This window comes from Anticarsia gemmatalis, chromosome 9 (assembly GCF_050436995.1).
Source record: "Anticarsia gemmatalis isolate Benzon Research Colony breed Stoneville strain chromosome 9, ilAntGemm2 primary, whole genome shotgun sequence".
In the NCBI taxonomy this organism is placed as follows: Eukaryota; Metazoa; Arthropoda; class Insecta; order Lepidoptera; family Erebidae; genus Anticarsia; species Anticarsia gemmatalis.
In genome coordinates this window covers 2,726,800-2,751,238 of record NC_134753.1, presented here as the reverse complement: position 1 = coordinate 2,751,238, position 24,439 = coordinate 2,726,800, and the positions used below count along the sequence as shown (strand labels likewise).

General features: G+C 35.8%; 3 protein-coding genes across 8 annotated transcripts; 2 read left to right on the top strand and 1 right to left on the bottom strand.

Moving 5' to 3' along the window:
• Positions 1-233: 233 nt before the first annotated feature.
• On the top strand, positions 234-13,767 carry LOC142975326 (transmembrane protein 87A). The gene is made up of 11 exons (XM_076118107.1): positions 234-477; positions 993-1,053; positions 6,036-6,130; positions 6,568-6,753; positions 7,657-7,812; positions 8,562-8,737; positions 9,294-9,401; positions 11,491-11,709; positions 12,297-12,417; positions 12,833-12,980; positions 13,468-13,767. The coding sequence occupies exons 1-11, from the start codon at positions 385-387 to the stop codon at positions 13,680-13,682; spliced, it is 1,578 nt and encodes a 525-aa protein (XP_075974222.1). The 5' UTR covers positions 234-384; the 3' UTR covers positions 13,683-13,767.
• Positions 13,768-14,047: 280 nt separating this feature from the next.
• Ced-12 (engulfment and cell motility Ced-12) lies at positions 14,048-17,590 on the bottom strand. Its single transcript, XM_076118434.1, has one exon. It carries the CDS (start codon positions 17,510-17,512, stop codon positions 15,278-15,280), a length of 2,235 nt encoding a protein of 744 aa, XP_075974549.1. The 5' UTR covers positions 17,513-17,590; the 3' UTR covers positions 14,048-15,277.
• Positions 17,591-18,350: 760 nt separating this feature from the next.
• LOC142975449 (spondin-1-like) lies at positions 18,351-24,425 on the top strand. Of its 6 annotated transcripts, none has more exons than XM_076118287.1 (10): positions 18,351-18,567; positions 18,754-18,965; positions 19,674-19,865; positions 20,142-20,348; positions 20,607-20,864; positions 21,158-21,329; positions 21,674-21,788; positions 22,735-22,909; positions 23,298-23,424; positions 24,149-24,425. In XM_076118287.1, the coding sequence occupies exons 1-10, from the start codon at positions 18,399-18,401 to the stop codon at positions 24,313-24,315; spliced, it is 1,794 nt and encodes a 597-aa protein (XP_075974402.1). In that variant the 5' UTR covers positions 18,351-18,398; the 3' UTR covers positions 24,316-24,425. The 6 variants fall into 6 exon arrangements, with proteins under 6 accessions (XP_075974402.1, XP_075974400.1, XP_075974399.1 ...); XM_076118285.1 differs by having other exon boundaries at positions 22,732-22,909; XM_076118284.1 differs by having other exon boundaries at positions 21,674-21,824.
• Positions 24,426-24,439: the final 14 nt, after the last annotated feature.

Below are 24,439 nucleotides of genomic sequence, written 5' to 3'. Positions count from 1 at the left end.
GATAATAGTCTATGGTTAACCGCGAATAATATGTAGGTAGGTAGAGGTACCTAATTATAGCACTTATTAACTTAAATTTTACGCAACTCACCTATTGTAATTAAACTGATAGATGACCAAAGAAAATAAATCAACATCGATATTTTTTGTGTAGTCTCATTATTGTAAAAATCTATGTATCCAAACGCAAGATAAATAGCCGGTTGTCTATAGTTTTGCAGGTTGTCATCAACTTTCCGTCAATGTCAAACAAATGTCTGTCAAGTGAATGCGTTTCCTTTCCGAAAAATTGTTATTTGTGATATAAACCAAATTAAAATGTTGTTTGGTAGTGTTTCAATGATAATAAAATAATTTGTGGCTCCTAAAACTGAAACCAACAACATGTTGCAGTATATATTTGTATTGTTTGTAGCAGTCGTCAAAGTAACGCACAGTTTTTCGGATATAGGAAAATGGGATTTGCCGCTGGATGGGGTGAGAACATGTTTTATTTCATTGTAATAAAGTTAAAGATAGTCTCTCGTAGTGCTATTTCCTGTGTGGCGTGTGTAAAATTAATGAAAAGCTAGTATTGATAACTAAGTAATTAAAACACGTAACTACTATGATACAGTCGTTCACCGTCTGACTCGTTAGTAAAAGGTATATTCAATATATTTTTACAGTTTCATTTACCTTTCCTCCCACACTTAATCTATAATTATTTCTGTGCAAGCGTAACATGCATCACATTAAAAAAGAGCATGTTTCGTGTTTCTCTGAATAGTTTTGAATAAGAAAATATAATTTTAGTTTATGATATAAAATTGCAATGTAAACATAGATTGAAGTCTGTTTTTTCTCATGTCAGTCATTGAATTTGTTTGAATAGGCACAGACATTGTATGGTCAGCCTATAGTATGCCTCTATGATAAAAAAGGTTGTATTATAAATTATGTGCAATGATGAGTTAGTATTTTGTCAATGTTTTGTATTGTTTTTTTTTCAGGATAGTTGTGACTTTACACTAGCTAAGTCACTATTTCAGGACTCTAAGCTTAGTATTATGAGTAAGTACATTGCTAATTTTTATTTCCTAATTACACCTAATTTGTAGCTAGTATGTTGTTTGTGAGTGTATTTATCAGTAAATGACATCATACAAATTCCAAGATCTAAAATAGGTAGTCAGACTTACATAGATTTCATATATTATTAAAAAAATCTAGTCACCTAATATGCCTAAAAGTGCTTATTCTAAACATTGTTTCTGCATAAAACTAGAAATGTTATCCTACCTGGGGAAACTCCCACTGTGGGTTAGTTTTGTGACTAATATTTTTACTACCTTTTCCAATAAGAGTCTTATTGGGATTGATCAAGGAATTAAATCTGCTTGGTCTGAAATTCATATGATAATACTTAAAAAAAATTATAACAATAAGTAGCCATAGCCACAAAACATATTTTTTTTTAACAATTTTAGATACCTTTGAAAATGGAATAGACAATTCCCTATTTTCTTAATTCTCAAAGGAGGTAGCAGCAAAAAGTCCCTGACCAATATCAATGTGCTTTATGTGTATGTTAATTTATCATTTATGGTAATGTTTCTTGCTGTTTATTATTCAAATGGAAATAAAGTTCATGTAAACGGGATAAGAGCAGTTGCAAACTTATAAATTGTAATGTTATGGTAATGCAAAAATTTTCTTGTGATACAATTGAAAAAAACAACTTTATGTATGCAAACAGACTTGAAGTATTCTTGGCTAAGGCATAGAAACATATATTTATTCATGTGTGTCACATGTATCAATCAATTGATTCTGCATAGTAATAATAAAAATAAGTCCCCAACCCGCACTTGACCAGCATGGTAGTCTCAAAGTCTAACCCCTCCATAATTCTATGGGGAAACTCTCGCCCAGCAGTGGGACATTAATGAGTTTAATTTATTTTATTAGTAATTATATCTATGCAAAAATAAAATGTCAGTAATTGAAGCAAGTCAAGTCATTAATATTTAAGGTCAAACTCAAAACAACATTCTAATTCTTAATTTGAAATCTCAGCACATTAAAAAAATGCACACATTTGCAAATTTTTACATGGCAACTATTTTAAAGTACAAAGTAGGTTCACTATCAAAGTTCCATATAATTCAATATTGCCATATGTGTAGATGATATCTTATCAACTGGACACATTATGCTTATCTGATGCTTTCAGATTAATGGTTAACACCCATTCTTGTGAATCATGCTTTAGAATGTTAGTGCAATTATAACTTGAGATTATTTAGGTCATATTGCTATTATGGGTTTGTAGCCTTCATTTGGAAAAACATAACTATCTTTGCTATGTATATGTATTAGAGGCTTTAGTAAAGTTGTAGGGTAGGTTGATTGTAACCAATTTAATAAAATAGAATAAAACTCTATACATCTTAGCAAAAAAATACTTAATTTTGTATTTTTTTTGTTTCTTTTTGCCCAGGGCCACTTTTTACTAAAATCAAATCAGTTATTGATCATTTGTGGTTCTAACGAATCAATTTTTTGATTTAAATCAAAGTCTATTTCTAGTACATGGAAATATGTAAACCAAATTAACCTCTGTTAAAAAAATACAGCTTCTTAGCTTTATCCAATTGTAAGGTACCTACTTTTACTATAACAATGATGTACCAATCTATCAATGCTAGACTAATACAATAAGCTTTGAACCTCCTTTTCACTAGACTGTATTGATCATGACACTATTAATACTCCAATTGTTATGGATCACTACACATACAGACCATCTAACTGTTACCCGCAGCCTCGCTCGCGCCATCTATTATCAAGAAAATGCACTTTTAATTAACTTCATAATGGGTTGTATTTCATGTCATTGTTTTGTCGCAAGAATGAGATAAATATCGCGAAAAAGAGTCCTTATAACTCATCATCATAACATCTTTTCTCGCGGACAAAGTCGAAAGCGGAAACTAGTATCAAGTAAAAAAGTATAAAATCATTCCTATGAACAACATAGATATCTATATATTAATAGGTGAAGCAAAATCTTTGGACACCTTTTTACGAAAAACGTGCAGACGCAGAAGTATTAAATTTGGCACACTTACAGTTTATGTGTAGGAATATAGGATGGGTAAGATATTTTTTAATAATTGTAATTAAAACGTAACTAGGTAAAATAAGTTTACGTGAATCAGGATCCTCTGCTTGCATAACGTCATAATTTTCCTCCTACAATACTGAGATATCAATAAATACTAAAGCCACACAATTTCAAATAAATACTGTATTAATGACATGAGTTATTATTAGTAATTGTATACTGTGGAGAGAAAGATTAATTATTAATTGAGGTCAATTAGTGTACAAGTGATTGTAGTAACTTATTTTTATGGTACATCTGCATAACACTGCGTCTATAGCGCCGTCGGTAGTGTATCCGACTTTTGATCATGAGGTCTCGGGTTTGGTCCCCGGTTGGGAAAAAAATGTTGTTTTTTTTAATATATCTTGGAATATTTCTCCATAGTAGCGTAGAGTTTGGTAATGTGTGGTGCCTAGACTTCATTAGCCTGAGGAAAAGTTACCTACAATTTGCCAATATTTATATTATCAGTAGTTTAAGGAACTAACTTATAGTTTATTATATTACGTCACTCTTCATTACTGGACCACAAATACAGGAAATCATTAACACAAGCTACTAAAACACCTAGCCTATACTTTTGTTTTCATTAAAGTTTTAATACATTAGTAGAAAAAGAAACAATGTGTTAGTCTGGTATCTTGGTTACAACCAAAGGGATAAATCAAAACACTAAGTATATTTAACTAATTTATTTATTATGGAACAACTTATCCTATTACATGGCATGGGTTTAAATCTTATTCATACATTGATAAGAAACTACAATGCTCACTTTCTATCATAGTTCTTAGAACAGTAGGTCCTTTGTCTGGACCAAGTCCATGCGTCGTTTAGATGAGGTCAGGAATTTTTTGTATACATAAAGCTTACTTTATTTCATAAGGCAACAGTAAACCCAATGGAAGTTTTTGTAAGTCATCTGTAGACTTTTTGTGAGACCTAACGACTGATAGTGTACAATTGGGACAGACTTTAATCTTGCACGGAAACACTTAGTTCAAATATCATTAAACGACTATCCATCTGTGAAATGTGACGTAGGTTGTTTAACCCACATATCCTTAACAGTTTATGCAACTGCGTAAATACGCCATAGTCGGTCGACAAAATTCATAGCCCAACAACTCAATAGAGAGTTTTATATACAAGGTTTACGGCTGGCAGAGGTATACAAAAGTCAGAACTTGGACTGAAGAGACTTCTGCATCTGATAGTTCCCTTTTTGATACAGCTCCTTTATATTGGTTACTAGCTGACCCGCGCAACTTCGCTTGCGTCCAATAAGAGAGAATGGGTGAAATTTTTCCCCGTTTTTGCAACATTAATTACTGGTACTCTGCTCTTTTTCGTCGTAGCATGATGATATATAGCCTATGACCTTTCTCGAGTATCAAAATATCTCCATACCAAATTTCATGCAAATTGGTTTAGTAGTTAAGGCGTGATTGAGTAGCAGACAGACAGACAGAGTTACTTTCGTATTTATAATATTAGTATGGATTAAAAAAAAACAAAATGTGCATGCTATGGCTCTACTAAGTTGTTGAACTATAAGCTTCTATTCAACTGTAAAATACGACTTAGGTTGCTAAACCCACTGCTCTGCTATAATCTTATCTTGATCGTTAAAAGGTACATTTCGCTTATAGACTTTTATGATTTGGCGAAGCTAATAGAAAGATAATATTATCGTGTTAAACGTAAGTAGACCATTAATCCATAGATTAACTTCGTTTTGATTTTCCATTACTATGGTTTAAGAAACAGTCCATGGAAGAATGCAATGTTCTCAACCCGCATTTGGTCAGTGTGAGAGGCTTGTTACATAACCCCTATCTTATTACGGGAGGTGACCCCTGCCCAGCAGTGGGAGTAATGGGCTTTTGCGTTTTAATTGATCTTTTTTCTCCTAATTGTAAACAATATCTAAATCTCTGTTTACTTTTTACTTCCTGGTATAGAAGTTTTCAATTAATCCCTTACAGTTTGAGCTTAAGTATCGTAATTTATGATAGTAAATAATGCACAATTTAAAGGCCCACCACGACTTACGTATAAGAACACGATAGATAAAGTACCATCAAAAATGTATGTTAAAAAAACTGTCCTTATTCCAAAATAATGCTTACTGATAGTTATACAGAAATAGTAAAGTCGAAAATTTAATTGAATGTGTCTATTTATATATTATTTTAAGTATATTTTGATAGTAAGGATGTCGGATGTAGTGGTGTGATTTGCAAACGTTATCACTTATTGCGTGTCGTACTATAGTTATCAATGACATATGACTCATATTTCCTAGAAAGAGAAAAAGTTTATTAATAAACAATTGTATAATCTGTGTTTTTATAGTTATAAATTGACTTTGTATGAACCGCAGTAGCGACATCTACATTAAATTGACTTACATGAAATACACTAGTATCCCCGGTTATTATCGTATTTAATAAATAAATACACGACTATGTTGCTTGGACCAAAAATTTTAACTATTTTTATTAATTTTGTGACACAGAAACTCGCTAGATTCCTAAAAGGGTCAAGCTTTTTAAAATAAGTATTTTTTTAAGGAACTTTTTTGTATGCGTTTAGGGGACCTCACTTAAAAACAAAATCTGGTTTAACCTCAATCATTTTAGACTAGAAACAAAAGTTGTTAGCTCTTCACTTAACCATGTATAACCTGTAAGGCTGTAACACTGATCTTTTGAAAACTGATTACCTACAGTAAGTTTTTAAACCAACCAAATGGCCTATAATCAGCTACATAACCAGGCATATTTTCGCCCTGCATTTACTGGATTTGCTTTATTATTAGGTGTATACTTATTGTATGGTTAAACAATAAATAATGATGTTATAACTTGATTTGTTTCAGTTAAATGTGATGTAGCGAACACGACTGAGTTGAAGGTGACGTACAAGTGGGCGAAGACAAAGTGCTCGCCCGATTACTTGCATTACTTCGAACAGGTATTACTTATAAGAAGTTTATTTTTATTAATTATAAGAAGTTTTATTCAAGTTTTAGTCTTAAAGCTAGTGCATAAGCCTGCTGAGTAACGATGACTCTGGTTCAAATCACGAGGCGGAATTTTATTGGAATTTTGGGAAACATTTTTAATCCTTTACGAGCTGGGAAAAGTGCTACCAGGATTTTGCAATTTCTATAAAAAAATCTCAAGTGGTTTTGAGTTTTGTAACGTGCAAAATCAGCTGCTATAAGGATTGCTGAATGCACACGAAAATTGATTAATTGTTAATTTTGTAAGTACTTAGCATAACGTTATAATAATGTTAATTATGCAAAAAGTTGATGATTCGACATATCTACTAGTTATTCTTTAATATTTACTTCAACAAAAATGAAAAGACCAACAATTTTCTGTAATAATAATTCCATTTTTCAGCAACAAGTAGTAGCATGCACGCGCCGTTTAGACAGAGTGGACCGGGTAGAGAGGTCGCTGGAGGACAACGGTACTAGTTTGATGCACACGCTCGTAGAACGCACCAAGACTATCTTCTGCCATGACAAGCAACTCACGTTCCTGGAGGAGATCAAAACTGATACTACCAAAGATACTAGTGCAACGGTGAGTTAAAAAAAATGTTCTTTTATGGAATACTTTAGTATCGCCTGTTTGTTATAAAGAAAATAGTGTTTAACAACACTAGAGCACTTTGTAAATACTGCGTAAAGGCAAAACGCGCGAAATTGAAATATTGTGCCTGTCGACTCTAATATAGGTAAGTACTTTTGAATTGTTACTTCTTAGAAAACTACGTTCGGGCCTATTATGAGTGCCAACATTTGATCGTATTTCACATTACGGAATTAATGATTTTATTTGTATCGAATTTTTATTTGTATAGAATATTATTTTTGGAACCTGTGACGAAATTGTCATAAATTTTAGTGGTAGTACAATAATTGATTTAAATGTTTTTCGTAACTGCGAATTTGGTCGTGTTATCGATGTATAATTGTTACCGATGGTATCTTTTTCCTTCCTCGTATGTAACAATGTTAGGTACTTAGTAACTAAACCACCTAAAATTTTGCCGCAAAAGCTGTACATGGTTCAGGATTTTCTTACTATGAATATTTAGAAATGTCCACTGCTTAGTCTTAAGCAGTAATTTTTGTCTAATGTTTGTACATACATACTTTATCTTATGGACTCTTATGTTATAAAGTCTTACCTAAAATTACTTATTATTATGTTAGTCATTGCCACATCTCGAGACTACAGAGTCCCAGATTTTTGGAAGGCGTGCGAGGGATCGAATTCAACACCCCCAATAGAGGCCCTCTACGACTGCTTTAATATTTCAAAAATGTGTGGTGTGTTCATACGTATCCTACCATACTTACATTCTACATAATATAGGTTGACAATGCACAAAAAAAAAATACCATAAATTCAATCTAATTATCCAAACAGACACAAATTTTCTGTCAATGCAAGTCTAATGATCTCCATTTTGTTGTACAGAAAACTTCCCCCCACACGTTACTGACGGTGGACCAGGAAGGTATATACGTGTTGAAGGTGACCGTCGAGTCCAAGACCAACTTCAAAGCGAGCGCCCAGGTGGAGATGGTGTCGCCGTCGGGTTACCTCAGCGCGGCTATATGGCCGCTTTTACCGGTAAGTTTATTGTACAAGTATATAAAGATCGGTTATATATTTATAGAGTAGATTTGTAGAAAAAAATATGTCGAAAATCTTCTAACACTACTTTATAAGTAGGTTGTGGTGAAAAAACTGGAGTATTGATTTTGCGAGTTTTCCGAGCGTACACAGACGTGCACGTTTATTTGAACGTATACCATGGTATACGCAAAACATTGTTCATTGAACTAATTGCAGAAATTGATTTGGATGGCTTGTTTTTATATTTATTGCTACGTTATCTACTAAATGACAATTGTTGCCCAATGAGCTATCAGTCAATCCTTATATGAAGACATTATTGAAACTACTGCTATTAAACTTGGCCTGATAAAAAATAGGTTATACGCCTATCTATCATCAGATAACTTAACATTTTTGATAGTTACTTAATTCTTCATCTCTCAACACTGACAACAATATCTATCGACTAAACTTATCTTACTACTAGCTGACCCGCGCAACATCGCTTGCGTCACATAAGAGAGAATGGGTCATAATTTTCCCCGTTTTTGTAACATTTTTTACTGTTACTCTACTCCTATTGATCGTAGCTGTAGTACTATAGTACTTATTATTCTGTGGCTGTAGTTCCTGAGATTAGCGCGTTCAAACAAACAACTTCTTCAGCTTTATAATATTAGTATAGATTAAAATAACAGCCTTTAATTGCTTAGAATATTTCCAACGTTAAAAAAAAGCAAATATTATACTCTCTCCTACAGTTTTTCGGTGTAATGTGTGGTGTGTACACACTACTGTGCACGGGTTGGCTGGTGGTGTGCTGGCTGCAGTGGCGCGACCTGCTGCGGATACAGTACTGGATCGGAGGCGTGGCGCTCCTCGGCATGGTGGAGAGCGCCACTTATTACGGAGTTTACTCTAATATTAATAGTACTGGGTGAGTAGAATAAGAGTTCTCTAGAAAAACGTGTATATACCAGATCATATTCGCGATGTCTTGAAAAAGTTCAGGTGCGTAGTACTCGTAACCGGAGGTTCTGTATGAGAAGATGTATGCATGTGAATGAAGCAAGGGAAATTGCGTTCGTTCGGATCGTACCAAATTGCGTTCTTTGGTCTCTGTCTACCCCTGTGGAAAAAGGCGTGATATTATGTATGTGATACTATCCCTCCTGCGAAAGTGGTCGAGGGTCTAAACCTCTGAACCAATTACTTTTTAATGTAGGTATTACAATGATCACTTAGAAAATTTTGCATGTCTGACGGCCAAATACTCGAACGACACTATTCGGAGCGGCCATAAAAGTGCTTTAAACGGGTCCAGAAGACATGCAAAGTTCCCAACCTAGTTTTGCCCAGAATAGTAAGACCATAGACTTAATCCCTCATTTTGGGCCGAGCCGTGGAACAGTAATAAAAAAATCAGACGAATATTTGAATAGTATTAGATATTGTCAATATTAACTCTGTAATGTTATTAATGTTTGTTTCAGATATTTCAACGCAGAGATGTACATGTTCGCGGAATGGATCTCAGTTGCTAAGCGTGCCTTAGCTAGAATGCTAGTCATTATTGTGTCCCTCGGGTTTGGCATCGTCAAGTAAGTACTAAAAACTATTGACTTAACTATAAAAAAATGGCTGCCTCTGCCGCGGCCGGTAGCGTTTACGACTTCTGATGAGGTCCCGGGGCTTGATTTCCAGGTCAGACGAGTACTATTAGCCATTTCTAATTTGTATTAAACTATTTGCGGATTTTAAATGAAATTCAGTACACTGGCAGCTTATAACAGTCAATCATCTGGATTAACACATAGGACCACGGGAAATCTTTTCACGCGAATGGAAGCTGAAAGTAGTAAGCTATATAACTAAGTATAGTTCATGCGGTCTGAGTCCCGTGCAAAAGTAAATCTTTTATAAATACACATATTACACATGTACAGGGGCCGAAACAAGTTCCAAGGTCGAAAATACTGATTTTACTGACCAAAAATTCAAAAATACTGACCAAATACTGACCATTTCAAAACCGTTTTTCGGATGAATAGTGTGAAATAACAAAAAATACAGTCGAATTGAGAAGTCAAAATCCTTTTTTTGAAGTCGGTTAAGAAGCTTATTTTCGGTTATTGGTCTTCACCATCCCCGGATTCCCCATAGTCAACCAGCACCTCGTTTTTATAGTGTTAAAAAGCTTTTTCTACTGTAATTTCTTTAGTAATTGTTATTGTATTACGATGCGCTCATAGCCAGTTGTGCTCACCGGTCGGTAAACGATCTCTCTGGGTTAAGCAACCGTTTGCGCGGTCATACTATAGATGGGTGACCGCATAGTGGTATTTGAACCGAGTGTCTCCGTGCACGGAGGGTACGTAAAAAGTCGGTCCCGGACGTTGTCGATTAAGATAAGACTCATTAAGCCATGTCAAAGGCCTTTCAGTCGGCTTGAACAACTTTGACACTAGATTGACCACTAACCATACAAAAGATAGATAGATTGTATATATTACAAGTGAGTCGTGCGCATTCATGCAAAATTTACATACTGCAATGAACACCAAAAACTCTAAAAAACTTTCCGTCTTACGAATTTTCGATCAGGTCACGTGTCCTGACGCGAGTTTAGAAGTTTTTACCCATCCAAAAAAAAGTGCCGCTAAAGAATTATCACTTTAAAAATACTGATTTCAAAAAAATTTAAAATTTTATTTGCTATTCTATTGAAGTCATGTGATGCTTCAATATATACGCAGATCATCTACATAATAAAGAGCATCCAAAGCAGCCCTCTGATATCATCACTGGGCAAATCGAGAATGTAAGATAGGCCAACAGAAAATAAAAACCAAGAAAAGAAATACTCGGAAAAATACTGACAATACTGACCGATTTTCGAAAAAACTGACTTTTACTGACCAGGTCCGAAAATACTGACTTTTACTGACTTTACTGACCAGTTTCGGCCCCTGCATGTACAATTGAAGACCTATAAAATTTGAATCAGTTTAAATTGAGTATAGAATTTTAGCAAGTCATAATAAAAAATTGTGATTGAAATCTAACGCCTAATTTAGATAAAATCACTTTTAATTAAAAGTTACTGATTATTCTTATATAATAGATAGCATTATTAATATCGATAGAGAGATAGGAATTGGAAATTATCACGATAACATTTCCATTTATCGTAGATTTCTTAATTGCTTCTGTGGCTAAAATTAAAGCTACTGCTGATGCCCGAAGTTTTCAAATTCGAAAATGTTTTAGTTTGATATTGTTGGTGCTATTGCATTCGACCGTTTCTTTCCCGTCTCTTCTTACATGCGTATTTTATACGGAGGACATTATACTGAACATACATACAAAATATTACACATGTTATATTCGAAGGTGTATGAATATTACACCCATTTTTTGCGGTTTTTAGCGATTACACCAATGAGTTTTCGAAGTTATGGGTGTATTAGAAATAGTTATCACTTGTTCCAACGGTGAAGGAAACATCGTGATGCATCCTTGCATGCTTGAGAGGTCTGTAGAATAGTTCTTAATGTATGCAAAGTTTCCAACCCGCCATTGGCCGGCGTAATGGACTCAAGGTCTAACCCCTCGCTCATTATGGGAGGAGAGCCTTGCCCAGCAGTGGGAGAATAAAAGTTAAAAATCTCATTAAATTTCTGTTTTTAGACCCCGCCTAGGTCCAGCTCTCCAACGCGTGGTAGGAACAGGCGTATTGTGGGGTATCCTGGGCATGATCAACGCGTGGCTGCGCCTGCACCACAAGGCCAACGACTCCAACCGCGACCTGCTGCTGAGCGAGGTGCCGCTGTCGCTGCTGGACTCCGCCATCTGCTGGTGGGTCTTCGTGTCGCTCGCGCATACTATGAGGACTTTGCAGTTGAGGAGGTGAGTCTGTTACTCCTCTAGTACCTGGTTTCTGAGGTACATTTTGCGATAGTTTACCTGTTCCATAGCGTTTAAACTGATATAAACATGACAAATATAGGTTAGGATAGGTAGTTCGAGCGATTTTTGTACTGTAAGCATTACCTAAGTCTGAGGCGGATCCACAATTCTAGGTTGTGTAATGATCTCTTCTGGCGGGAGAGTCCCTCATAACCCTGCACTCCACCCAGAGTGCAGATGTATGCTTAAATAATTAGACAAGTAAAAAAAGTTGGTGTAACGATCTGGTAATGTTAATTGACTGGGAATTAACCCCTATATTGTGTATGTGTGATAAATTTAGATTTTTGTTTAAGCATTTTCTTAGTTTGGCATATATTCCAAACTTACTGAATAGTAGAAATTTGTTTTTTTGTTATAACTTTGCGAGTTATGGACAAGTTAAAATAAAAGTTTGCTTCTTTCTATAGCAACTATTCCTATAGTTCGTCGTATTATAACCCTAATTAATATTTTTTGTAAACAAGATAACACCATACCTCAAACTACAGACAAAATAACTAATGTTCTTTGTATTTTTGTTTCAGAAACACAATAAAGCTGTCCCTGTACAGACACTTCACGAACACGCTGATATTCGCCGTGATATCATCCGTTGTGTTCATGTTATACTCTATCAAGTCTTATAGAGTGCTTCAGTGTATCACTGTGAGTACAATTATAATTACTTTTTACGATATTTACAAAATATATCGGCAGTAAGGTAGGTAGGCCATACTTTGGTTAGACAATCGTTGAATTAGCATGATGGCACCTTAACAGTAGTTAACTCACCTCTTAGCAAAACCAAGTAAAGTGTAAATTAGTAGTGACAATGCTTTTCTACAACTGCTTTTGCCCTACGCAGAGGTGTTAGTGAATAATTTATATCCTGTCAAATAGTGAAGTGATAATTTATATCCTGTCAAATTTTAAACTCCCATCATCAAGAATATGGATTTACAAAATTTTGTTAAACAAGATGTATCTAGACTACTGCCATTAGTTTAAGAACAAAAGGTAGTATTAGTAGCTATTCAGAGTCACATTGCCAGACAGCAGTTCAAAGTATTTTTTGTTCCAGGAATGGAAGGAAGTGTGGATGGACGAGGCGTACTGGCACATCCTGTTCGCCAGCGTGCTGACGGTGATCATGGTGCTGTGGCGCCCCACCAACAACAACCAGCGGTACGCCTTCACGCCGCTGCTCGACAACGCTGAAGATGATGAAGGTAAACTTACCCATTAGGAACACATTAAGAATATATAACTCATAATTAGTTATTATAAATATGAGCCTAGATTATATATATTAATTATGAGCCATTAAATTAGGTATAAATAAAACATAGTATACTAGCTCTTAATAAGCGCTGGTCAAAATATTTCTCTCTGAAAGTAGACAAAACTTACAAATGGGAGATGTAGAGGATCCATGGTGAGAGTTGCAAACTCTCACAAATTATAGAGTTCCTTAGCTGTTTAGTTTACACATTATTGTTTTAGAATAAATTTAAGTTACTAATTGTTTTCCGATCCCTCATCACGTTCGCGCACGTGCAAGTATTGCGTATAAACTCGTATACGCTACGCAATTTATGGTAAACTTTCGTACAATGCCCACCACACCAATATACCAAATTCAACAATAATTCTAGCTCGTGACGTCTCATGCAACATACGAAGAAAAAGAATAGTCAATTTATTTATTTTTTACAGAAGAGGAAGAACAATTCGTGAACGACGCATACGGTGTAAAAATGCGTGGCACGAACAGCAATAGCGAGCCAGATCGTGATCCAGAACCGAACACCAATTCCCTGGACTCCGACCTTCGGTGGGTGGAGGAGAACATCCCCACCAGTACCCTTCCACTCCTCGACTCCGATGAAGAAATCATTAACACCAAGTTCGAGGTGTCCAAAATGCAGTAATGACTTAAGTAAAATGTATAAAGTATTATCGTAATGTGCAATGAGTTTTTATTTAAAACACATGAAAATAAATGGTAAAATTATGTTTTATGGTTTTCTTTTGATGCCTTTGGGAGAAAATGTTTATTCTACATACTAATTAATTCAAATGAACGCTATACATACATAATATGTTCCTCATTGTGATTTGCCAAGCGATAGTACATCTGCCAATAACGATATCGCGAGTTCGATTCCCGAGTCAAGCACAGTCGAACATTCTGAACTGCCTGAAGTTTAATAGCAAAACATATTTTATACTACTTAGGGTACACTTTCTGATATAAAGTGTGGTGTTACACGAATTAAAAACAAAACAGTGGCTTTAAAACGTTTATTTATACATACACATTAAATATATTTGTTCTTTAGACATGATCTTTGGTATATAAAATATAATATTGGTATATGGCCACAATACATTAGGTTAAAATGGAAGTTATAGAATTCAGTCGTATAGCATAATAAATGGAAATTAGTAATACATTTTAACAATAATTTAAATAGAAAAATTATAAACTATTATCTATAATTAAAATACTTTGTGCTCTCTTACAAGTGTAATGGAAAACATTTATTGGAAATTATTTGAATAATTATAATGATTTTTTCCCTTAATCCATAAAATACGTACCTTTTTCACTTAAGTATAATAATAATATTAAAGTAAACGAATCTCTAACCTTGACTTTCTAAAACGATTTCATATTCAGCAAAAGTTTCATCACATTAAACGAAATATCATAATTTCGTTGTCGAAATATTCCCAAAAAAACTTCTAAAACTTTACTTCATTGTAATCTCGTTTTTGCGAACTTTTCGGGCACTACGTATTATAAACCAAATGCTGCTAAATACAACTTGAATAAAGACTAATACGTCTTGAAAGACATGTAATCAAACCAGTTTACAAAATTTGTCTTTTAAATTTTAACTTTCAGTAAACCATCAAGTTTGCGAATTCGTATCGCATAACGATATGAGAGCATACAATAAAAGAAAAGTTATGTGCATACCGTTATCAAGGCATTATACAATCAATGTTAAAAAGTCCGATGATAAAACAAACATTGCATACATATTATGCCCAATATTTCCCAGCTCATCCATTGAATAAAATTACACTAAAACTTCACCCCAACAAACATTTGAGACTACCTGTGGTAATACCTTCCTGTCGCGGACGCACGCAATCGCAACGACGTACTCAATAAAATAAGGATTCCTAATTTGGTATCTTATTCACTAGGTACGCAGTTTAATTTATTGGGTTTACGCACTATATCGGCAATTGAACATTAAACGAAAGGCCAGAAATCCTATTTTCGTCCGACATACCTAATTAAAATTCGTTCCGAGTAATCGTTTCTACGATTGAAAGGGAGAGAGAATTAAAATTTCTGAGTATCCCAATCTCGTGTGCTAACTCATTTTTTTACTAAAATATTGTATTTTAACATTTTTGACTTGAAACTTCCTTGTCAATACATTGAAATATCACGACCATACACTCTTATGTACACAATAAACTAAGCACGAATCGATGAAACAGCAACTTAGTTATTATCATAGTAGAAATCATAATCTTCTGGCTCATCGGGAATCTGGGGTGGGTCTTTAGGAATGTCAATACCTTCTGCGTCGAGTAGCCGCACTTTGATGTCCATTGACAATAACGTCTGTAAATCATTCTCGAAAGATTTGCTCGACATCTTTTCCTTCAGCAGTGCATTCACTCCATCCGTCCAGTAATCGAATATTTGTTCATCCGGCGCAACAAAATCTAATGATGTAATTTCCGCAGATTTCAGAATCAAAGAAAAGGCTAAATGCGGCGTGATTTTACGCCCTCTTAAGTCTTTCATATGTGGACAGTCCTTTCCAGTAATGACACACTTTATATCGGCGACTGCTAGTTTATTGCTGAGCTCTTCCAAAGTAGGGGTACTTTTTTCATCACAGTCTCCATAATGTAGTACTTTATGGTTTGGTGAGAGGCGGACATACCAGAATTTGTCTTTTATTCTTTGACCTCTGTTTGAATACTTCTTGAACCTTGTTCCTCCAACTAGAACACCTAGCCTTTGCTGTTGAATGAGATCAATGATTTCAGGAGTGATTTTTTCTTTCAGTTCTACTATGGGTCGAGCATGTGACTCCCACACTTCCCTATTATTTCTTTCTTGTTGCCACAACTGAGTGATGTCTGCATAAGTCAAATTGTTAATGTTCTGCTTAAACTTTTCAAAGCCTTTAGGAGATGAGGCCAATGCTCTACTGATTTGTTCTCTCACAACACTAGATACTTTGATGAAATCCTCTGTTGTTGCTCTCATTTCTTTCCATGTTTTATTCAGTAAGACTATACAAATACAGAAGAGTTCTTCAAAAGGTCTGTCATGGGTGAAAAATAAAGGATGATAGGTTTGTCCCTGTTCACTGGGTGGTTCACCAATATGCAGAATGTCACATAGCAGTTTGACTAACTCCACACTAGTCTTTCCAAAGGGACACTCATGCTCATCAGCCCTGCAGCTATTCTCCAAAACAATCTTTGTGTAATCTTCTGAATAATTCCTTGCAAAATACAATATGCAGTCCAAAGCTAGGACCCCTGGAGGTACTTCATTGAAGTCTTTGATTGGATCAATTTCACATTTGAAGCCTAACTTTTTAAAGTCACTTTTGTTGAATGTTCCTCCGAGTGGACGCCTCATTGTAACCTCCATGTTAGGATTATTATCAGTATCAAATGCAATTTTACGTAGCTCCTTGATTTTTTCCTGTGATTCTTGTTCTTGAGCATCAGCCCTTTGTCTCATTTTAGGTTCTAATAAACCAAGCATGAGATTTTGTAGAATGTATAACTGGTGAGCTAGTTCCATTCCTAAGGATTCTTTTGCACCATTCTTGGAACACTCACTGGCACCAATAAGGTTTTCATATATGATACTTCTCACTTGCTTTGAGGATAAAGTAGCTGCAATAGCTTTCCTCTTTGTCATGTCAGCTTTAGAAAATATAGCATTGATTAAAGCAATAGCATTTTGTTGGAACATACAATCTTGCTTAGGATTCTGGAGGTGTTGTATTAGATTTGGAATGGTTATTTCCTTCTCTACATGTGAATTCTTTGAACTGTTCAATACAATGTTTTCAAGAATTGATAAACAACACTGTATAACTTTAGGGTCTTGTGTAGTAGCTTGGTTATTAATAAAACTAGCAATTTTATTGATGAACTGGTTTTCTAAGATGTCCCAAAATATAATACCATGGTCCATGAGTTCGACAAAAGCGACGAGCGCATATTTCAGTGAGTCATCTTTAAATCTACCATTTTCTATATTTTGTATGATTAGAGGTAAACCTTTTTTGCTGAAAAACTCTTCGGCAAACGTGAGATCACTGCTTAGATTAGACAACTTTTTAAGGGCAATGCCCTGTTCGGCGAGCGTGCCATTGTTTATCTTGCCCAGGATATCCTGAACAGTTTTCGCAGGCGATAATTCGAGACGCAACACTGACCCGTTTTTTATCTCGTTCCTATTTTTTTCTGTGATATAATTCTGGTTATTGCTTTCAGAGAATTGTAGAGCATAGTTTTCAGGGTCGGGAAGACCCCAAGGCTTGCAGAGAAGCTGAATGATGCTCGATAGAGGCTGGCTTTGATCGAATTCGATGAACTGTGGCACCTTGTCGGTGGCATTTAGCATTTCCACAGCGATTTTGACAATCGTCGAATCCTTTTCTCTCGTTGTCGACGGCATTTTTATTGGTTTAGTAGACATTTATTGAACATTTGACACGAAGACAATCAACACAACACACCACACCTCGAGATTTGACGCGATTTTCCCGTATCCAAAATTGACATTACTGTCATTGTGTCAAATAAAGTGACAGCTTGTCCTGAACGTTTCGTTTTTCGTACGCAATCGTCAACCTTACAAAAAAAAAAACTTTTTTATTTAAATATGCATAGTTCTACGAACCACATAAGATTCTAGTTCAGTAAAATAATCTTATTTGTTTTGATTTTTTTATTTGTCAGACAAATAAATAAATTTAGTTCTGCCTTCAAGCAGCCTCAATTCTCAGTCAACTCATACTATATGGGAGGAAAATTATATTTAGGTATATAGTATAATTCAAGTTTTGCAAATGTTTTCACGGCCATTGTCTATCTATTCTAATGGGTCCAGTTCTATAATAGGATTATCATCAATCTGCAGATTGCTTCCTACAAAAGCTGCTACTTTACTCTTTGAGCATAAGTGTAGCCTTATACTTTACCTGATTCATGATAAACCTACGTCGAATATTATAATCAAGAGTTTAAGTTCTAGGTTTTTAGTTAATTTGTTTTGTTTTTTAGTTAATTTGTCTATAACAATTAAGATACTTTATCTGTCAGTTACACATCTGCGGCAGTTAGTCAGCATGCATTGTTCTCTATTATCAATTTACTTATTAATTGATATTATTCACTTTACCAGCTGTTTATCATTAGCGATCGCGACCCATTGGTCTTCATACATTTTAATTTAGCCAATTAAAGCTGTAATGTTATCCTTTGTTGACCCTCCTGCGTTGCGTCCTAGAAAATAGTATAACATTGCCCGCACAGATATAACACTGCATTTACTTAAAAGTTATCATCGAAGGCACAAGACAATGATCATTTATGTTTTGTTTATTTTTTTCGTGCCTCATGTGTTGGGTTTTCGATGTGAAAGAAGACCGTATGGGTCTAATACGCAATCTTCGGAACCGGATGGGCGTTTCAAGCTTGAGGTTGTAGGCCTTGAAACTAACGCTTATATTCCTGGACAACTTTATACAGGTAGATTTATATACTTCGTTTTTATTGTTTTATTAAAATCTCTTGTTATATTTATATGGGCTCTATGATAGCAGTAGTTTATGCCGCTGCAGATCACAAGGTTCGATTCCCAAGTCGGCCAAATTATTATTACAGTTTAGTAGCGTTATTGATTCGCTATAATTACCCCTTGTTATATTGTTTCAGTTCAATTAACACAAACAGACGATGTATCCAGGTTCACGAGTTTCATGATATCAATCGAAGGTGACGCGAGAGAAGACCCTAGGAACCCTAGACGGACATTATCTCTCGACCCTGGAGAATTGCGGCCCGTTACCACTACCACTGCTAAGTTCAGCGATAGATGTCCGTATTCCGTTGAGCAGTCTATGACCTCTTCTAAATCTTCTGTAGAAGTAAGTTTTTTAATGAATCATTTTATAAAGATTTGTGAAGCTGAAACTTGTAAAAATAGAGAATATTAATCGCTACTTCTAAGAGCGTAAGAGCTATCCCTCGATCTCTCCAATTGGATATTTTCAGTTAGTTAGTTTCAATGTATATATCAATTTGTTAAGAAAAAATACGTTTCTTACGAGAGGAGCTCGTGGCTTAGTTTACAACAGCCGCACGGATCGATCTCTGAGGTTAAGCTACGCTTGCCGAGGTTGTTCCGTGGATGGGTGACCATCTTATACATATCGAGCTCCTCCGTGTTTCGGAAGGCACGTTAAATTGTGGGTCCCGGCTGTCATTTTCGAAGATCTTTGACAGTCGTTAACAGTAGTCAGAAGCTTGAAAGTCTGACAACCAGTCTTACCGAAGGGTATCGTGTTAATACCCAAGTAACTGGGTTGTGGAGGTCAGATAGGCAGTCGCTCCATGTAAAACACTGGTATCCAGCTGCATCTGGTGAGACTGGGAGCCGACTCCAACATAGTTTGGAACAAAGGCTAAGCGAATATATATACCCTTAATGGCCACTGAAATAAAGACTATTCTTTTATTTGCAACTTGAGTTTCTTAATTTATTTAAAAAAAACACTGATCCACTCAATTGGAGTAAAAGCCAAAGCGGGACAGAATTTACTTCATAGTAAATTGTTTTACTTGATTATAACCAGGTGTATTGGCAAGCTCCATATTCTGGTAATGGTTGCGTATCTCTTCGCGCTATGGTGGCAGAGAATGACGCTCTTTGGTTCGAAGACGGCGGTCCCTTGACGAAGAAACTATGTGAGGATATGAGACAGCCGGATGACGTGGCACCACTGGTTAATAGTAATTGTGGCGTATGTGATGAAGCTAAATATGAGGTAAGTTGAAAAGATGAAACATTAATATTCAAGCTTTGTTTTGAATTTTTTTACAGGTTGATACAATTCGTCCGGTTACTGTCGCCGTCGTAATTATTTTCCCTCCATTCTTGCAACCTTTTATTCTTTGTTCTAATGACGGTGTCCCGTCGTACCAAATGAGGGGGTTTGCATATCTTCTAGAACTGCTCGAAGAATCTTTTGGTCATAGATTTACAAAATGCGAAAATAAACTTTCTGTATTTTTGAAGACTAAAGTGTATATTCTCTCTCTAGTTGACATTCGAAGGCATTTGGTCACGAAACACCCATCCATATCTCTACCCCGAGAACGACTGGCGACCAAAATACAGTGACCTGGTGGGCGCCTCACACATGGAGGACTACATCCTCTGGATTCCAGGAGGCCTGGCCACTGATGGTTTCAAAGACATGGCCGAGCATGCTAATACTAGCAATCTTGAAGCTGAAATTCTCCAAAAGGTATAGTAAACTAACGCTCTTTATTGGGTACAAAAACAGCGAAAAACAAACAAATTAGACTACTAGAATTAGGACTTAGAAAAATCCTTATTGCTATATTGTTCTAACATATTGATAGTTGATTAGGAGGACGTGTTGATGTGTTATTTTGGTTATCATTCAATGACTTGGACGCTTAAAAAAATAAAGAACGAAGGGAATCTTCTATTTACGAAAAGCGATTTCCAACGTTTTTTCCATGAGTTAATGTTGCTCTAGATCGGATCTGAAGTCCGCACTATGATCAAAGGTAAAGGCCATGGCTACCGTAAGATGAGCCTCCCTACCTACTCCTTCTTCCGAGCAGACCGAGTGAATCATCTGCTTTCTGCCGTCGTTGGTCTCTCGCCTTCACCTGACTGGTTCCTCGGCGTGTCGAGGTTTGAGTTGTGCCAGGATGATAATACGTGGCTCCCGGAGAGAGAACTGAATCTTTATCCGTGGGATGCTGGGACTGATAGTGGAGCATCTTATGAGGTAAACTTGTTTATAAAAGGTTTCTTATAAATGTTTCCAAATAGTTCTAGATAGACTGAACCAAATTTCCCAAAGTAAATTCGTTTAAACGGCACAATCGAAAAAGTTATTTGAACCAAGTTTCATCGATTTTCATATAGCATAGCATTTCTTATCAATAAATTAGATACAAGACGCATATCTAGTTCCTTGATGACCTAGTCAATTAGGCATTGCTTTATTACTACCCACTAGTTACTAGAATATACATATTCTGTACAACGAACCATATTAAATGTTTTTTTATATTTCAGTCCCCAAACATCGTAACATTTCCTCAAAGTGCTATTTCTCGAGTTGCGATGAGTTCTTACGACAAAGACTCACCGTTTTACGAAATGGACATAAAAGACATGCATCCTTTTGGAAAATTCCACATTAAACTGATTAGAACATATCATAGGGAATGCCCTGAAACTACCACAGGTAACACTATAAATTACTTCGTTAAAAGCTTACTTAAATTAAGAAGCAGTATAGTTCATTTAATGGTCCTTATTATATTAGATCTATTAAATCTAACATCTCAATCTCAATTATCACTTCTAGACTCGAATTATATGTTAAAGGTAAATTAAGAATTATCGGGACTATCTCAAAGAAATGAGCAAATCCTGTGAAAAAAACATAACTAACATAATTCGAAAAATCGATTGTTTCGCATAGACAGCCTCCTTAAGAGAGCTTCCCATGCATCGTTGCATATATTGGCCCTCTCTGATATTCGTAAAAAAAAAATTTTGGGTCTTAAAAAACCATTGTCTTTTTAGAAGAAGGAACAACAGATGAGGGAGGCGAAGGCGAAGGTGGGGAAGGTAGTGAGGAAAAGTCAGGTGAAGAAGGAAGCGAAGAACCCGAGTCCAAGGAGCCACAACCGCCCTCCAGGTACCAAACAGACCTAGATAGCAGCGAAGACGGGGGGTGAGGCTTGTATTAGTTCTCTATACTCGCTGTAAGGGAAACGCTTCCGGAATATTCATTGATGTAGGTTTTAGAAAATGAATACATTTTCACGCCTGTTATACCTGAGGGGATAGGCAGAGGTACAAGAAATACATTCACGTTTCGCCATTAACAATGTTAGTTTCATGTAATAGTGGCGAACCTATACAGTTACTATATTATGGGCACGTTACCAAACTCCGGGCTGCTATTGACATAAATTAAAAAACAACCAATAGCACTTTACCCGACCGGGGCATCGAACGCGGTAGTTTTTTTCTGACCGTTAAACAGAATTCTAAATTTTAATGACGACCTGGGACGCGTTTCTCTTACGCAGTGCATGTATTTTTGTTTATACGTATCTATGTAATGCAATATTCTATTTATGTAATATGATCCACAGGGATATTCTATTTGTAGTGTAAAAGATAGCGTGGCATAATTAATGTGACCCTGACAGAATTATGTCCTGTTAATGAAGATGAGTTGCTTTGAGAGACATCGCGATTTTAGCTTATAAATTGTATAAAGTGTCTTTATTACCTACAGATTTATAACATCTTTACAAAAGGTAGCTTAATTTGTAACGCCATTTCTTTGCATGTGCTTGATTATTTTTTTTAACTTGCCATAGATATTTTTTAAATTGCATTAGTTATTGATCCAAAATTATGTTATGTACTAATCACCAAAATAAACTTTGCTACTGAACCAGGTATAAGATTCTCATTTTCCATACAAAATGGATGATGCAGCAATGCAAGAGCTAGTTAATTTAGTGCTTTGAATTTCTATTAGAGTATTTCGTATAATTCCTAATCTCCCGGATCTAAAATAAATCATTTCTTTGTTCTCCTAATTCACCGTTATTCAACCATCTTAGTAGTAGCGAGTCTTCGGAAGTGACCGTGACGGAAGCGCCGGTAGACTGTCCGATGTCAAACTGGCTTCAATGGAGCATGTGTGAGGGAGAATGCGTTGATGGCAGAATACAAGGGTACAGGTGGAGAGAGAGGTATCATCTCGTAGACGGCGTGGCTGTTGAGAAATATGATCCTGCTGTAAGTAAATATGTTTAAAATGATATTAAAAAGACGAAAATACCAGCCAGAGCTCGACGTGACGTAGGTACCTAATTTCGGAATTGCAATACGAATTACGAAGGACGGAGTGATTTTTGTGCTGTGATTCCTGTTAAAACCGAACCTCCAACTTCTGCGTGCAATAGTAGCGACGGTACATCCCGCGGAATTAGAATAAAATGTGAAAAATGTTTTATCATTCAAAGCTTTTAAGCAATGGTTTCCCGTAGCTAACCAGAAGGCAGCAGCAACTTTGAGAGCCCTCTTTTACTCTATATTTTTACGGAACGCATATCCTAAAGTGACAAAAAATACGTGGTGGAAAAACCACTTTTTGGAACTTTAACTATTATTATTTCTCCATAAGGGCAAGCACGGTCATCAGAAGAAGCCCCCAGTCCCGCCGTACTGCAAGACCAACTTCCTGACCTTCGAGGAGGTGGAATGCGAGGACGAGTGTACTGTGGAAATAGTGGAAGAAGATGAAGTTACAGGTTCATGAATTTTGTACTCCTTGATTCTTTTCAGAGTACGGTATTTGGCAAGTTGACGTAACTCAAAGAACATTATGAATTTACATTAGAAAATTATCATAACCGGGAATGTTAAAATTATTATGTAAAAGGTATTAGAGCCCTGCCCCACTAGGACGCCATGGCCGCGAAATTGCGCGGGTCAGCTAGTATTTAAATATATGTCACCTAACTCATCTTGCGGCGGTGTGGCAACGTGACATTTCAATACTAACTGCTACGTACGTAGCCAGCGACGCCGCCATGTGGTCCTAGTGAGGCAGAGCTCTTAAACGGAATTGAAAATAAAAGATACCTTATTTGTTTCGATCGAATTGCATCGACCGTGGTGACCCCACGACGAGATCATTATGTGCACAAGACACGAGAGTTTAAAGTCATTAATGTTTAGGTTACTATAACTGCACGTTTGATGCAATGGTAGATGTTGTCGTCTCGAAGCAATAACTAGTTTGTTAAAGAAAAAGACGTTAGACTGTGCATTTCCTAAGGACTTAACGTGAGCATCAGCATTGGAACGAGGTTGCACCTCAGAAATAATTTTAACCCATTACTTTCCAACTGCTGGGCATTCTCCCAAAGCCTTCCCAGTCTTCCCAAAACTTTTTGAACTGCACTGAATGTAGAACATTATTACCTTTACCATTAAGAAATTAATTTGTTACGCATTTTCAGCTGACCGAAGAACAATGGGCCGAGACAGACCTACAAGAAAATGGAACAAAAAACGAATGGCTTTCTAAATTTATGATTCTAGACTTAATAACAGTATTTACATTCTTTACAATTTCGATAGGACTATGTGCCTATACAATCAGATGGTTCTTTACTAACTGTTGCAATTTTTATTAAAAATGTATATCATTTATATACCTATACACATATTGTTACTTACATAAGATATTAATACTTATATAATACCAATGTATTCTTGAGTTAATATATTTTTGCGTATTATCAAAGACCATTTGCTTTA

Excerpts from the sequence above, each read along its gene's own strand:
- LOC142975326 (XM_076118107.1), top strand. The coding sequence starts at position 385 with ATGTTGCAGTATATATTTGTATTGTTTGTAGCAGTCGTCAAAGTAACG. Across the intron at positions 6,754-7,656 it reads CCAAAGATACTAGTGCAACG|AAAACTTCCCCCCACACGTT; the intron begins GTGAGTTAAAAA and ends TTTGTTGTACAG. Across the intron at positions 11,710-12,296 it reads AGGACTTTGCAGTTGAGGAG|AAACACAATAAAGCTGTCCC; the intron begins GTGAGTCTGTTA and ends TTTTTGTTTCAG.
- Ced-12 (XM_076118434.1), bottom strand. The coding sequence starts at position 17,512 with ATGTCTACTAAACCAATAAAAATGCCGTCGACAACGAGAGAAAAGGAT.
- LOC142975449 (XM_076118283.1), top strand. The coding sequence starts at position 18,399 with ATGATCATTTATGTTTTGTTTATTTTTTTCGTGCCTCATGTGTTGGGT. Across the intron at positions 18,568-18,753 it reads TCCTGGACAACTTTATACAG|TTCAATTAACACAAACAGAC; the intron begins GTAGATTTATAT and ends ATATTGTTTCAG. Across the intron at positions 19,866-20,141 it reads GTGATGAAGCTAAATATGAG|TTGACATTCGAAGGCATTTG; the intron begins GTAAGTTGAAAA and ends TTCTCTCTCTAG.